We start from the raw sequence: 16621 nt of genomic DNA on the forward strand, positions 1-16621 counted from the left end.
ATTTCGACACTTCTTTTTTGAGATTTCACACTTTGTTTAAGGGTTAAAGGTTACATGATAATGATAATTAACTGAAACTGTGTGGTTACAAAACTAACTAAAATTAGAGTGAAAAGTCCTTCGTTTTCGTCTTTATCAACTTTTTTCATACATAATGAAGATGGATAAGACAAAGGAAATAAAGGCAAAATTTACTGTGACCTCTTTTAATCTCCTACCCAACAAATACCCCATTACAAAAAAACTAAAACTAACACTAAACTAATAAAAACTAAACTAAAACTAAAGCATTTCAATTAATTAATTAATTCAGTTCATTTCATTCACTCTAAAAACTAATTAAAACTAATTGAATTTGAAAACAAAAAAATCACAGCTAAATTAAAAATAAAACTGATGAAAAATTAACTATTCCAATGACGGTCCTCACAAAGATAGAAGTACAAGAATGTGTGTGTGTGTGTGTGTGTGTGTGTGTGTGCGTGTACCTATCTGTACGTGTATCTATGATGTCCATTGCAACTGCCATCATTGATTTTAGTGGCTTTTGGTTTAATAGATTGTACATTACCACTTTTACAAGTGAATAGTATTCTCTGTTCCTGCACATAATATGAATGGCATGGCTTCAGTTTCACTACAATGCAGAATACATAATATCCTATCTTTTTACTGACACCAAAAATGCCCCTCAAGGACCATTCTGGTACTTGTTGTCTTATTTTTATAGCTGTGTCCATCTTGTCTATCAGGGGCGGAGCAAGACGTTGTAAAAACCTAAAAGAGTTTGGCTTGAGAAAACGTTCTAAGCTGGGAACCCATAAGACTCCAGTGGCAGTGGGTTAGATTTTAAGCAGAAGTGGATTTTTATTCTGTGATGGATGTTTGAGTTATCATTACTGTTCTCTAATTACTGATTCATTCTGACAACCTGGGCATTAGTTTGACTGTACGATTGCCCATGCTTTTTGACCTGTCAGACTTATTTTTAGCAACTATTGTCATGCTGCCAGATCTCAGCAATTAACTTGCTGCCATAAGAAATAGAGCCAATGGGCCAGCATTCTGAACATCCCTGTTGTAATAATAACAAGCTCTATTCTTTCTACCAACTTTGACAAGCTTGTTACATGTCTTTGTCAGTCAAACATGTTTTTTTAAGTTCTCTCTCAACCAATTTATTTATCTGTTTTTCAGTTTAACCCATAAGAACCCAGACCTGTTTATCCTTGAAGGAAAATTATGGGGAATATACCACAGACATAGTGGACCACATAGAACACATGTATGATGTTTTAAAAAAATACTACCTCTAAATGTCAAAGATCTGTGATGTGACATATACGTTACAATGGGCTTTTATGGTATTTGTTTATAATATTTCTTATTTTAAAATAAAAAATCTAGAAACATTTTCTGCTTACATAATCACAAATTTACATTTTTCTTCGCATCTCATTTATCATTTATCAAACATTTATCGAAATTGTGACATTAATAGTGCTATTTAACAACAAATAATTTTCAGATTTGTTTTTAAGTAATAAAATAAGAATTAGTCAATAATAAATAAAAACAAATCACCATTTGTCTTTTTGTTTGCATCTCCATAACATATATCAAAATTGTGACTTTCATTTGTCCAAGTTAAATGCAAATTCAGGAGAAACTATTAACAGATTAGAATTGCTAAATGGGTTTAAACTTAGCCTCGTAAAAAAAAACATACTTTTTCATATTTCTGTTTCCAGTCACATCCATATTTTGGAGAAGTCACTTCTTGTCACAGTCACATGGCCACCACACCAGGGTGTTGAGTATGTGTCACTTAGAGATTTAATGAGTTAAGGTGAAGCATAAAGCTGAATATGGGAGATTCTAGAAGATTTAAAGTGTTTGTTACAAGGTAGTCACCATGGGTTCTTATGGGTTAAACAAAAAACAGCATCCAGGTTCCTCATGAGAACCAGGAGCTGAATTAGCTGCCCTGAACTTGTTGTTGATTTCAAAAGCTGAGCTTCTGTCCACATGAATCTGAGCTCACTTTGAGATGAACATACGTTTCCATAGACCACAACAGCACACATTAGCAGGACTGGACTGGACTGGATCCTCACAGCAGGCAGTAACCACCCAGCCTTCACATTGTGGACAAAGGTTTCCCAAACATTAAAACTCTTAATTCGCTGATTAAGTTTGACTTGTCTCTTCCCTATCTTGTAATAAATCCCTTGTCATACTGGAATATTGCATTTGTTCCTAATTAGTATATATATATTTACAGTTTAACTGGGGATTTAACAAATTTGCTTTTGTTTTCCCTTCTAATTCCCTGTTTGTTTTGGTCGTCAGGAGTTTGAGCGTATGCACATCTTTCTATTATCTCCTGTGAAACTGCTGTGTAAGATATATCTCTTGCCTGTCCATCTATCTTTACATTGGCAGCTACAACACAGACAATAAAAAGCCACACATGGTGAGGTGGCTGCAGGCAGCATGGGGAAGGAACGGCAGAAGGAAGCATGGACAGATGGATGGAAAGACAGACATGATGGATCTACGGAGACCCAGAGGTGTCAAGGCCCCGTGGTGTTGTTGGCATTGCAGTTATGCTGATTGATGCGTGGCTGTTTGCAAGCGCCTTCACTGTCAACACAAAAAAGCACAGGAAAGAAAAAGACAATAATGAGAGCAAATGAGGAAGCCAGCAGAGTCAATATTCACAACGATGCAAAGCCACAACAGATACTGCTGAAAGAGAGCAGCAGAACAGGCAGAAGACATCTGAAAGAGATTTACAGAAACACACATATGCAGAAGGAGCAGAAGGAAGAGAATCTGTATCAGCGCAGAGATCAAGTCAAACAAGCATGCACTAACTCTGCAACAGGAGAGAAGAGCTGAGTGATATTACAAGATTAAAAACAGGGTGTTCTACATTGTTAATTTACTGAAGGGATGAAATGCAAACCTAATTGCTTGTTCTTTTACAGCATGAATGGAGGCCTAAGGCAGTTGTGCAAAGAGTTTATAATGCAGAATGACTGCTGTCACTACTTTGACACTAGGCAGCATCACTTGCACATCAAACAAACATGGAAGGCTTCCATCCAGGAACCTCAGGTTCACTATAATAATGAGCTTATGAAGAGCTTAACCCTTTATCAGGCGAAGAACCTTATTTGGTAACTTCAGCGGATATCCAAAATAAAAATATTTCGAGAAAAAAGTTGCAAATTTACTAGATTAAAGTGGCAGATCTACAAGAAAAAAAGGAGCAGATTTAAGAGATTTAAAGTGGCAAATCTGCGTGGAAAAAAGTCACAGATTTACGAGAAAGAAGTGGGAAAAAAAGCAACTTTTTTTCTCGCAGATTCACCACTTTAAATCTCATAAATCTGCAACTTTTTTTGCGCAGATTTGCCACTTTAAATCTCTTTAATTTGCTACTTTTTTTCTTGTAGATTTGCCACTTTAATCTAGTCAATTTGCAACTTTTTTCTCGACCCCATTTTGATATCCACTGAAGTTACCAAATATAGCTATTCGCCGGATAAAGGGTTAAGGGTGAAAAGCACGAGTCTTCAGACAGTTGGGAGTGCTCTGTGAGAGGACATATTTTATATCAATACATTAAAGGCTAATCTCACAGGTTCATGTTATGTCACACTGTGTCAGATCGAGTAATGCAATCTTAATATAGATCAAATGTGATCTCCGTTTAGAGGTATGTCAGACACATGCCTGGTCATCAAACATTGGAAATAAATGTTAAGAAAATGGAGGGAAGCAGAGATATGTCATCAACTTGCATCATCGCAGGTTTTGCTAAATTCAACAAAAAGCAAGCTATGGCCAAGTTTGGTTGCGGTATCCACATGGGCTGTGCAGTGCTTTTTGTAATTACAAAGTTGTCTCAGTAAGTGTATTCTGTCATTTCAAGCTGTACTCTGATCGGGTGGTTTGAAGATGTGAGTTATAGCAGCAGTTACATCACACAGTGAGAACTTTGTTTGACATTTGTGACACTTGTGATGCAGGCTGTTTTTTGTCTCAGAAGCTTTAAATCAGAGTACCATACAGTACATTATTGTATTAATGTAATTAGGTCAGTACCCCTAATTTAAGGGTACTGACCTAATTACAGTCACTACCCTTCAATTTTAAGAGCCTTAACCCTTACCCTTAATAGGGCACTCATTGAAATACTTGCAAATTTCAAATTTCAAACCTAGAGAATATTGGAGGATATTACTGGCAGAATGTGTAAAAAAACATATGGACCCGAGGGAGGGGGGTAATATTTTGAGAAAAAAAGTTTACGAGATTAAGGTGTCAAATCTAAGAGAAAAAATTTGCAGATTTATGAGATTTAAAGTGGTGAATCTGCGAGAAAAAGTTGTTTTTCCCTCACTTTTGTCTCGTAAGTCTGCGACTTTTTTCGCGCAGATTTGCGACTTTAAATTCACTTAAATCTGCGCATTTTTTTCTTGTAGATTTGGCACTTTAAATTCTCTTAAATCTGCGCATTTTTTTCTTGTAGATTTGGCATTTTAATCTAGTAAATTTGCAACCCCACCCCGGTTTGTATTTTTATTTTTATTCATAATATGCCTTAATAGGCCTTAATATGCCATCATAGTCAAGTTCTCCTCGTCTTTGGTTCTACAACCAAACAGAGAGACATGGGGACCCCATTTTTAATATCCACTGAAGTTACCAAATATAGTTCTTCGCCAGATAAAGGGTTAAAAGTCCAGAGTTCGGTACTCAGGCCTAGCTAGCATTCACTAATCAAAACAACAGTCCCCAACTTGACAACATAAAGTAAAGGTTATTATAAAGGTTAATATAACGCTATAATGCATGCGGTTACTATGTAGTGTTGCAATCTTTCATGTGGCAGTCATAAACTGACCTGATGTGTTCTGCTTTTTGATATCACCAGTACACAAGCATTGAATACCAGGACACTAACTGAGGGGGGTCATCCCTATGTTCCCCGCTCGGGGCAACATAGGGAAAAAAGTCCTATGTTCCCTGTTTTTCCTAAAAAGGGTCCTATGTTCCCCTGTAGCTATATATACCGGGGAGCATAGGACCCTTTTTCTGAAAAAGACACCTTCTGGGGAAAAGCGGGGAAAAAGGGTCCTATGTTCCCCAGACTTATATAAAGAGGGGAACCCGGGGAACATAGACACACTCCCAAGTGAGGAGCCTTGTTTAACTCCTACTAGCTTACATGCTGTATGTGAAGAAATTGACTTATGTGAAAGTGACCGAGGTGCTTGTTTATGCCATATGACATTAATTTGACATCACATTAACCTAAAGGGGTGCATGTGGAAATGGAAAATGCCCACCTGGAGGACAAGCCTAAGCTGCACAGCACAGCTTTTACTACACTGTTGGCTAGCTGGTTTCTTGCATCTCCATGGTAAATCATTTCAATCTAAATGCACGCAACATAAATAAAGAACATGTGATTCAGTGGTCTTTCTAAAAATGAGCAGTGGTAAAAGTGAAATATAAATCTTGTGGGTTGACAAAATAAAAACTTGTGCATTAGCTCTGTGGAGACCCAGTGTTAGCCACACATGATACTCAGGCAAACTGCAAACTACAAATGTCTTAGTGAATCTGAAACCATTTGTCCAAAAATATATAGGTCAAATTGTGATTATCATATCAAAAAAAATATTTTTTCTTTCATTTTTGATAGCAGCCTTATCAGGAACTGTGACTTAGGTTGACACTGCTGAATCATTACCTGGCTAACACAATTTGTATTTCCACTGGGTGTTCATCCTACCTTCATTTACTCCAAATGGGTTAAAGTGGGCAATACGTTTTAGTTTTAGAGCAAAATAGATTTGAAAAAAAAAAAAAAAACACTGATGATCATGCAATGACATATCCTTTTGTCTTCTACAAACAAAAGTAATCTGCTGCCAAATGACACATTCATATGATGACCCCCACACAGTAGCCATGAAGTGAAAGAAACAGCACAAAATGAATTGTTCTATTCAGATGTTGGTGTTATCCTTGGTCAACCCATCAGGATACTTGAAGCTTATCTGTGTACCTTTCTTTCTGGGGGATCCAGGGGTCTCCAGCTGTTGGCTCTGAGCTGGTGAAGCTCATCAAATTTGAGGCTTATGTTCTCTATTGACAGCTGAAGCATATCCCAAAAACCAGCCAGGTCTGAGGCTACAGGACGAGGATGGGCGTTGGGGTTCTATGACGATAGAAAAGGAGGACAAAGTGGAAGTTTCATAGATGAAAACAGAGGAAGGTATGATATATAACACTAAAAAAAACGGCAGCTGTGGTTGCCAGAACTTTTCCGTAATAAATACAGTGGAACTTTTTGTAATATTATGGTAAAATTATATTAGCACTGTTGATTTCCCGTTTAAGATTGCCATTTTATTTTTTAGCATAAAAAAAACAAAAAACGCTGTTTTGACATAATTGACAAGAAAATACTTTATAAATGCTGCATGAATTAAAGATTTTACCATTAAATATTACAGTATATTTCTGTTAGAGATATGGTGTTTAGTACATTTAACAGAGAGAAAAAGTATTTTTACATAAAATAAATGCAAAAATAATGGCTTGTATATATATATATATATATATATATATATTACAGTATACTGCCAGTGTATTTTTTTTTAATATACATTTACGATGTTTCTTTGTTACTGAAATTGAATGAATCCATTTATCATTTCACAGTCTTTTACTGTAACGATTTAGCAGTTTTTCACCATAAAATCTAAATTTTTTACAGTGAACGTTTTTGCGTGGGTGTCTATGTCCCAAATGGACATAGACAGCCATAGAGGCAGTTCTCTGAAAATAGTTAAAGACCCAGGCATCCATCAAGTCCAACTGGAAGAACAGAGAGTGGAGGCTAAAAGGTTTGCAGCAGCCCTGGCAGGCACAAGAACGAGGGTTACAATATTGTAACCTTGGACTAGTTAAATATTGATGCAGCTTACAATGTTCTACTATGGCAAATGGGTCATGTCAGCCACCAAGCTAATGTGTACAGCAACACTTCAATCTTTGAGAAAGTTCAAGGCAATCTAAAGTTATTTTTAGTATCACTGTTTAGACAGAACAGTGCTGAGCTCACCTAGTATTGAATTTACCACATAACATTAGCTACAGTAGTTGTATGGGTCAACTCGTCTAACACTAAGTTAGCAAGTTAACATTTTGTTAACATTTCTTACAGCTATTTCATTAGAATAAAATTAAATGACACGAATAAACCTGTACCAAAGATGACTCCTGTGGTCACACTCTACTTCAAGGGATGTCAACAAAATATTTATTTTCTTATTGTTTTAATTGAGAGACCCCGAGCACCAGAAAATATATACTGTACATTCTAAAGAAAAGTAAGTAAGAGTAAAGTACATATATAAGACATGAAAATATGAATTACTGATATCATGGTGAGATAATTTTCATCAAATGAGGATGTAATATCATTTTAAGGGTGTCGTCCATATTGCTACTCAGTATGATTTAATTTATCAATATAGCTTAAAAAAACGTACACTAAAACTAAATCAAAACTAGCAAACTCACTGTAACTGCATTAATCTTAAATGAGATGTTTAAATAAGCTAAAATAAAGATGTTAAATATCATCTTTGCCACTTGTTAATGTGCTAATGTGCCCCTCTGATTAAACACTGGCCCCTGCTTGGCCCCCACAGTAAAATTGGTCTAGAACCGCCACTGCCACATCTCCTTAGATTTGTCCCTTCCACAAAACAACAACAAGACAATCAAATAAATGTGTTTCTAAAATACTTTTTTTTTATGTTGTATATGGTATCCCTGTAAACCTCAACCATCAGAACATGGGGGTAGACATCACATTTTCTATGTTATCATGTTTGGTTCAGGAGCTATGATGCAAAATACATAATTCGGTTATGGAAGAAAGTCAAATGGCCGCTAGGGCTGCCACAAGGAGTTTTTGCGATGGCTCCATTTCTGAAAATGTTCAGGGCCCCAAACTGTACAAATGCACCAAGTTTCATGCTTTTATGAAAAAGTGAACATATCACCACAAATTTGGCAAAGATCTCCTGGACTATAGTACTTTTACTTAAGAGCTTTGAAGACACTTTGAAAACTAGCATCTGGATGGTTTTATAACAACTGTGGGTGGAAAGGAGAGCAGCTTGACAATAATAACAATCAAATTAAAAAGCAATTTTTAAGAGGAAATGTGGAGCTAAAAGCAAGAAAGAAATGAAAGGATGCCCCACATGAAAAGTAATTCAAGAAACCAATAATGTGTTTGTAAATCAAATATTAGTTTGTTAAAAAAGTATACTACATAAAAGTGAAAGGTGTAGCGTTAGTGTAAATTATTGTGTGCATTTCATTTTGGCAGTGAGTGTTTCAGACTTACCAGATTCTCCTCACACAGCTCCCTGAACTGTTGAAACTTCTGGGACATCAGAAGCTGAGCACTTCCTACAGCACTCCTCATCTTCCCCAGAACTGTGAGCATAGACACAGAGCTCAGAAAGACACTAACCTACAGCACATCCATTTGTTTTTCATTTTAGCACTTCCATGTGACGATGTACACTGTAAAAAAAAACCTGTTGTTTTTATGGTTAACCCTTTATCAGGCACTCATTGAAATACTTGGAAATTCACAATTTCAACCCTAAAGTGTCATTGCAGGACACTACAATACTTTTTTTACATTTGTGACATTTTTAAAAATATAACATTTTTTTGTTGAAAAACAAGATCAATGAAGTGACCATATATGGTTCTTCGCCTGTCTAGAGGAAAACATTTTTAAAAAGGTGAATGCATAAAAATATAGGAAAGTCACATATAAACTTAAAGGAACATTGATTTTTATGTTGTTAAATGTTTTATGGAACATTTATAACACATGTATATATTTATATAGTTGTTATTTATGTAGATATATAACAATATAACATATATAATATAATATATAATAGCAGGAGGTGTAAAAAAAGCCGTACTTTGGGCATCTGGTGAAAGAGGGAAATTAGAAATGCTCATGGCTGATGCTGATTGGTCCGATGGTGTGATATCACTATCTGTGACATAGCCTAATATTAGCTGATTGGCTGAGAGAAGTCACGTGGTTCTCTGACCTCACTGGGCTGCGTAGCAACGCCATTTTGGATGTCCGTGGAAGTGACCATATATGGTTCCTTACCGGATAAAGGGTTAAAAACCGGCAGCTGTTGCCAGAACTTTCCAGTAATAAATACGGTGCAAGTTTTTCTAATATTACGGTAAAATGATATTAGCACTGTTGATTTCACATTTAAGATTTAATTTTTTTTTAAGATTATATTTTACTGGGAAAAAAAAGTTTTTCCATCAAAAGAAACGCTGTTCTGCCATATAATTGACAAGAAAATACTTTATAAATGCCGCATAAATTGTATTACAGTATATTTTTGTTAGAGATATGGTGTTTAGTACATTTAACAGAGAGAAAAAGTATTTTTACTAAAATAAATGCAAAAATTACAGTGATGGCTTGTATGTTACAGTATATTTTTGTTACAAACACGGTGCCAGTGTATTTTATAGTGGAGTAATGTATTTTTCTCCCAAAAAATTTTAAAAAATACTGTTTTGGCTGATATATACATTTATGGTGTTTCATAGTTACTGAAGCTGAATTAACAAATTTATCATTTTACGTCTTTTACTGTCGTTTTTTACAGTGTAGAGTTCATGACCTAAGGACTATCATGGTACAATCATTTGTTTGTGACTTATGGCAAAACCATTTATAGGCAAGTGAAAAAATGCTGATGTCATGTTTTATTGCTCTGACTGGTTGTACAATCAGAGGCATTTTTGTCTACATCCATTGATAACGCCCCTTGGAAATTAAAAAAATGAAAGGAGAGGCTCCGACTAATACCCATTGGCGCATGGCAATGCCAGGCTAACCTTTCATGCTCCTGATTTTCAGATATTTTTCAGATTTTCTGCGGTGGAATTTGCAGTACTGCGGTCAAACCTTAATGCATCTTTCATTTAAAACTAATTTAAAATTGTGTCAGTGGCTCCCAACCTTGTGATTGGGACATCCACAAAAAGAGAAGAGAAGATTACTGGAACAGGAAATCAGAAACGATAAAATACAGGTACATTACATTACAATATTTTTATATTTTAATTTTATTTAATCTTTGCCTTGTTCTTGGGAAATACTGCATAGTTTTGTCTTCAAACCACAAAAAAACTTTTTTTTAATTTACCTGTTAACATGCTGAATTGCACCCTATGATGAGATACTTTCTTCATATTAAAAGGTCAAAGGCAAAAAAATGTTGGGAACCAATGCCAGTGCTCTATGTGATTACTTTCTTATAGAATATAATAATGTACAAATGTCAGGTGTAAATGCAAATTAAATAATGTCTTTTCTACATAGTAGCATACATACTTGGAATCAAGACATGAAGAACAACACAAACAAACACATACTGTCTTCAGGCAGGTCGTTTTCCCGTTGCTCCAGCTCCATCTGTCGACACCAGCCCTCCATGCGGTCGGTCTCCGCCTGCAGCAGCTTTAGAAACCAACGTCCATCTCTGTGACACACTGACCGCTGCACCACCTGCCGTTTCAAATATTCAGACTTTCACAACACATAGAGACAAATATGCTGAGGCAATTTGTATATCCACTCCAATGTAACAAAGCCAATGCTCATATATGCCTTGACAATGAAACATGTAGTCAGCGATTGCTGTCCAATATACTTTTTGTCAAATTGTCATGGTCCACTATCTGTCCAATCTGTGTGCACTGTAAAAAAAAAAACTTTCTGGAAAAAATTCCTTGAGAGGCTGGTAACAAGAAGACTAAATAACCTATTACTTATTATAATTTCATGAATAAACACTGAACTGCACTTAGCTTTTTATTACATGATATACTTCACATAAATAATGTTATTGTATTGTAGTCATTCAGGGAGATTTAAGGGATCGAGCAGATGACCTTTGCTGACAATTTTAAAATGAAGGTTATACAATTTTTATATCCAGGCCTCTGGTCATTTCTGTAAGGTATGAATGTAATTTAGTGCACTGAAAAAAAACTGGTGTGACATTTACTTAAAAAAAGCTAGGCAAGTTTTTCCACACAGAAAGTAATCTTTACTCAGACTGTTTCTAAGTAATATTTATTTAATAGAACCACTTTTTTTAAATGAAAATACAAAAGTAAATTGCAGATTCGCTGATGTCCCTCAATTACATTTTACTTGGAAATATTAACTAATTAAGCCAATGAACTGGTTTAGTGAATATTACTTAGAACAAATGATTCAATTAACATACAAAACTGAGGACACATCATAACAAACAATCACTAAGTAATGCACGAAAAACTGCTATTTTAGAGTAAAAGCACTGAATTCATATTTCTTTGTAGAATTTATATAGATGATTGAAATAATAATTACAGTGCCCCAAAAAAATTTTCCGTGTGGAAATTGCTTGAGTTTAATGATTCACAACTCACATCGATGAATTATTGTAAATGTTCCAGTACTGTTGTATGGTAATGCAGTTTAAGTGCAGATTGGTTAAAATAATCTGTTTCGCTACACTTCATTACGTCATTTGGTATTATTTATGTGTGAATGGGTTCATGAAAGGGCTCTGTTATTAGTCTCATCTTAAAGATTTTGAGGGAAGATCGGCTGAAATTTGGTAACTTGTTTCACCACGAGAGAATTACAAGGGAGAACAGTCTAGCATGTGGCTTAGGGCCCTGTAAAAGTGAAAGAGCCATGCCAGTTATGCTCAGTCAGGTAGGCTCTTCCTGATGTACAGTGCAAATCGACCACAGGAACCTTAAAGGTTAGTTGGAACAGCCTTGTGGTAGGAGTTGGGTTGATCTAATGTATAGAGGGAAGAGCTGGTTAAAGTCAGCACATAGCTGTGGTTTGAGAAACCATGAGAGTGGATGATTGCACCAAGTCTGGTGGTATTTAATAAAAAGAGAAGGGGAATGAGCACTGACCCTTGAGGCACCCCTGTGGATAGGTTTGGACACTTACTCACTACAAAATACTTAAAAAGATCTCCCTGGAAGGTAGGACATGAACCAGGACACAGGAGAGATCCTGAGATACCAAGATCAGTGAATGTAGAGAGGAGGATTTGGTGGTTAACAGTGTAAAAGGCAACAGACAGATCCTGCAGCAAAAATGTGGTGATTCTATTACTAACAGGAGTGTAATCTCAGTAGAGCAATCCTGCTTAAAGATAGACTGATTGGGATTGTTCTCAGAAAGGAATTCAAAGACATGGTTAAAGATTGTGAGGTCAAGTAATTTTGATAAAAAGGGTCGATCTGTAGTTTTCAACCTGGTTTTGAGCAGTAGGGTGACCCATGCTCTCTTAAATGTGGTGCCTAGTAACAGAGGGATGAGAGTTCAGTAGATAATGTATGTATGTATACAAGTATGTTTGTCTTTCATCAAAAGGAAGATTTTCAAATTTGTCCCGTAAAAGGTAATCAACAATTATGATGACCAACAACAGTTATAGAGACCATAGTTGCTAACATGTCCACTTAATCATGAAAGTCCAATTTTCATTCTCCTTTTAGCTCTGGCTTGGTCTCTATCAACCCCTGAGAGCGTTAATAGTAACTAAACTAAAATATTACATTTCAGTTAATAAATCCTTCACTATGTTCACAGCTAGCCTCTATTACACCCTATTTACATGACACAGTATCACTGCTCGAACCTGGGTCAAAAGTGGCACCAATTCTGGTTGAAAACTTCTTGGTGGGCCTCGGCAACTTGTCAACCTGTCTTTCATTTGTAGAAATGAAAGCTGGGCTCATGTCTTGAATGTCCGTGGACCTGTTGTTAAGGAATCTGCTCCCACATACCTCCAGTATAGCAGAGCTGTTAAAGTTGACATCAGTGAGTGAGTCATCGGTTACGCTGTCTATCCAGGGGTCTGGAGGGGGCAGGATGGAAGGGTCAAATCCCACATCGTCGTAGTCATCAGATGCACAAGCATGGTAGTGGTTCCCTGAGCCCTGGATGCTGACAGTAGAGGTGGCAGCATCACGGGAGTATTGTCGAGAGATGGCACCAGATGACAGGACTTCCATGTCAGTGTCCGGAGAATCTAGAGGGGTGTCAAGCAGGTCCGGCATGTCGAGATCTGCCTGGATGGAATAATGAATAATTCAAATTAATAATTAATGACTGAGTTTAAAATATAAAACCCTGTTGCATGTACAAGCTCTGATCAGGTGGTGCATCATAATTATTTTAGGAGATCATCACATCCTTGATGTACGTCAGGGCTCAAGACTCAAATGTTCACTTCTATGCTGATGATAATCTGCTGTATGTGCCCACATATTTTATACCCTGCTGTATTTTTTAACTGCACATTCACCAACAATTTTCTCATATCTGAACATTGCAAAAAAAAAAAACAACAACCACAATATTGTTTTTCTGGACCTGGATCTAAGTTTTGGATTAATTCAGAATAAAATAGTGTGTTACTCTCTTTGGTTCAGTTTGGGTTAAAAGCGTTTGAACAGGGTCAAATATCTCCAGGTCTATGTATTAGCACTTGCCAAGTAAGTAAACAAATGACTTGTTAAATACATTAATATGCCATTAAATGTACCAAAATTATATTAATTATTAAATTAATTAATTGATAAATGTGACATACATTTATATTTCTGGTTTAATTGGCTTCTTTTTGTATGTACCTTTGTATCAATTAATAGTACAAAGGTAATCCTCTATGTATTAAAATTTCCACTAATTTTCCCTTTTATTAAAGTTTTAATATTTCTTTTTGAATGTTATATATATTTGTATCGTAGCAGATTGTGGATATCTACCAAAATTACATGGAATGACCATGACATCTTAACATGTTAATATACATACAAGTATGGCTTGCAGTTGTCAAAAGGCTTTCTGGTAAGGCGTTATAAAAGAGACAGTATATAAACCATGAATCTGTGTATCCTGCATGAAAAATTATCCCCATTGACTTTACATTGGCATTGTTTCCATGCTGCTCGCACATTACATGCCACCAGCATGGAATTATGTGTCAATCAATCAATCAATCAATCAATCAATCAATCAATCAATCAATCGATCGATCAACCAACCAATCAACCAATCAACCAATCAATCAATCAATCAAATCATCATTTTTACTACTACTACTACTACTACTACTACTACTACTACTACTACTATTGGGAATTAAATATCCTCATCCTTCAAACACTAAATAATATGAGAGGAGCCATACAGTTAACTCTCAAAAATAAGAAGACACTCAAAAACGAGGCATTTATACTATTAATTTTCTACTTGATACCTTTGTACTTGTACCTGCCACACTCTAAACTGTAATTTATCAATTTGAAATGTTCATGAAATGTGTGATGGGCTACTGGATTTGGATGAAAATGTAGGTACTTTGTTAACTAATATTCACTGGACAAGAAAAAAGCCTAAGTGCACTGGAGGAGGAAATGCTTTGAGCTCTGTAACTCAATAATAAAATAGCCGTTATGGAAGCTTACCTGTACAGCTGCTGTCACACTGTTGGAGCGCTGGAACCTGCGATACCTGACCACAAGAGGGAGACAAACAGAAACAGGTCAGGATTTAAAAAGCACATTGGTTCCAAGTCTCACTTCACAGACCCTACATGAACAGGCACACTGGGGCAACTTGGCACCAGGTGTTTGGTTGCTGGGCCCTGATGCCAGTCAGGCACAGTCTAAAAGAACAACACAAGGCTGCTTTCCTGGAGGCTCATTACCACTAGACCCACAGAGATAGGCACAGGGACGGATTTATTGTAAGCCAGGAAGCGGGCAAAGGCAGGGACAGAGGCTTTCTGACCCTTGGTGTCATAAACACGATAGGGGAATACAGAATGGATGTTAAATGTCATCTCCCTGTTGAGGATAGAACCAAAATCCAGTATCGAGCCCTCTTGGAGTCTTTGGGTGGGGTATTGGAAAGAACCCCGGTCTAGACCCCAAACACGTTTGAGAGATTATATAATTGATGTGGTTTGGGAATGCCTTGTAATCTCCCAGAGCTGGGATTGATGAGAAGAGGGATGTCTGGACTACTTTACTCAGCCTAGTGCCAAAGCTAGAAGGCCATGTAAATGGATGGCTGGATGGATGGATGGGTGGATGGATGGATGGACGGATGGCCGAGATTGTTTTAAATAAATCCCACGATGTGAAAGTGATTCATATCACTGGTGTTATGGTTGACAGGTTGTATTTTGAGAAATTGGCAACCATTTTTCAAAAATTGTTGCATTACTACATAGCCCCCAAAGTGACATGAGAAAAAAACAACAACCTTGAACCTCGACTTTAAAACTCAAGATTGCGACACTGAAAGTTGTGATCTCTCTGTGTACGAGTTTAACTTTGGTGGAAAAACTTTGAGGCTTAATTAGGCTGTTTTGAGGAAAGTGCCTGATGCATGTTATAAAGGGAAGTGAAAGTTAAGCAAAATGCAGCATAAACATAATGTTTTACTTTATTAGTTAACTACAAATGTCTATAAAACGTAATGGGACTGTGCATAGGTGCCGACTTGGCTTAAACAGTGTAGATATAAGGTATTATATTGTGAAGAGATCTCGAGTTTCAAAGTCAAGATTTCCCTGTTTTGTTCGCTTGTCAAAAACATTGGTGGAGTTAAGGTTTAATTGCACTTATAGGCTATAACTTTAGCTTTAATGTTGACTTTACCGCATGTGTCTGTGTGGCGTGGACATGCACACTATGCTTATTTTATTCACACAGTCAACATCAGCTCCTGTCACAAATTGCAAACTTGTTGTCTCTCAGACACAAGCAGACAAAACTAACGTCAACATATCCCATAAGTGCAATTAAACGTCACTAGACTGCATGTAGTGAAATGAGCCGCTCAAAGCATATGGCATTTCTTGCATCCAGGTGCATCATATACACATTAGGTAGGTTTAGACTGCCTGCAGGAACCATGATCACGGTCACCCATCCAACGTGAATATTAGCCATGTGGAACACCCAGTCTCTTTAAAATCGAGTTTCAAAGTCGAGATCTCAAGTTTTAAAGTTGAGATCTTGAGTTTCAAAGTCAAGATCTCAAGTTTTAAAGTCGAGATCTCGAGTTTCAAAGTCAAGATTTCAAGTTGGGTTTTTTTTCATGTCAATTCGGGGGCTCCGTACATTAGTGAAATTTAAGAGCTCTTCTGTGTGGAGTTTGCATGTTCTGTCTGTGTCAGCTTGGGTTCTCTCCAGGTCCTCCTACAGTCCAAAGACACGCAGCTTAGGTTTAATTGGTGTCTCTAAATTGCCCGTAGAAGTGAATGAGAGCATCAATGGTGGTCTGTCTCTATGTGTCAGTCCTGTGATAGTCTGGGAGAGAGGTGGGGTACACTCTGGACAGGTCTCCAATGTCAGCTGGGACCGGCTCAGGTCACTCGCGACCCGAATGCAGATAAGTGTTTCTGGAGAATGAATGAATGAT

The 16621-nt window shown here is 36.7% G+C and overlaps 1 protein-coding gene across 2 annotated transcripts in view; it reads right to left on the reverse strand.

Annotated features, from left to right (window-relative positions):
- LOC131980842 (disks large-associated protein 1-like) overlaps nucleotides 1-16621 on the reverse strand; it is a 161578-nt gene that overhangs the window by 9187 nt on the left and 135770 nt on the right. For both annotated transcript variants that reach the window (XM_059345151.1, XM_059345150.1), the window contains exons 11-15: nucleotides 14656-14701; nucleotides 12970-13254; nucleotides 10540-10672; nucleotides 8450-8541; nucleotides 6089-6241 (exon numbers count right to left, since the gene is read on the reverse strand). In XM_059345151.1, the coding sequence (XP_059201134.1) occupies nucleotides 6089-6241; nucleotides 8450-8541; nucleotides 10540-10672; nucleotides 12970-13254; nucleotides 14656-14701 (709 nt within the window). The remainder of the gene's footprint in view (nucleotides 1-6088; nucleotides 6242-8449; nucleotides 8542-10539; nucleotides 10673-12969; nucleotides 13255-14655; nucleotides 14702-16621) is intronic.

This window comes from Centropristis striata, chromosome 11 (assembly GCF_030273125.1).
Source record: "Centropristis striata isolate RG_2023a ecotype Rhode Island chromosome 11, C.striata_1.0, whole genome shotgun sequence".
NCBI lineage: Eukaryota > Metazoa > Chordata > Actinopteri > Perciformes > Serranidae > Centropristis > Centropristis striata.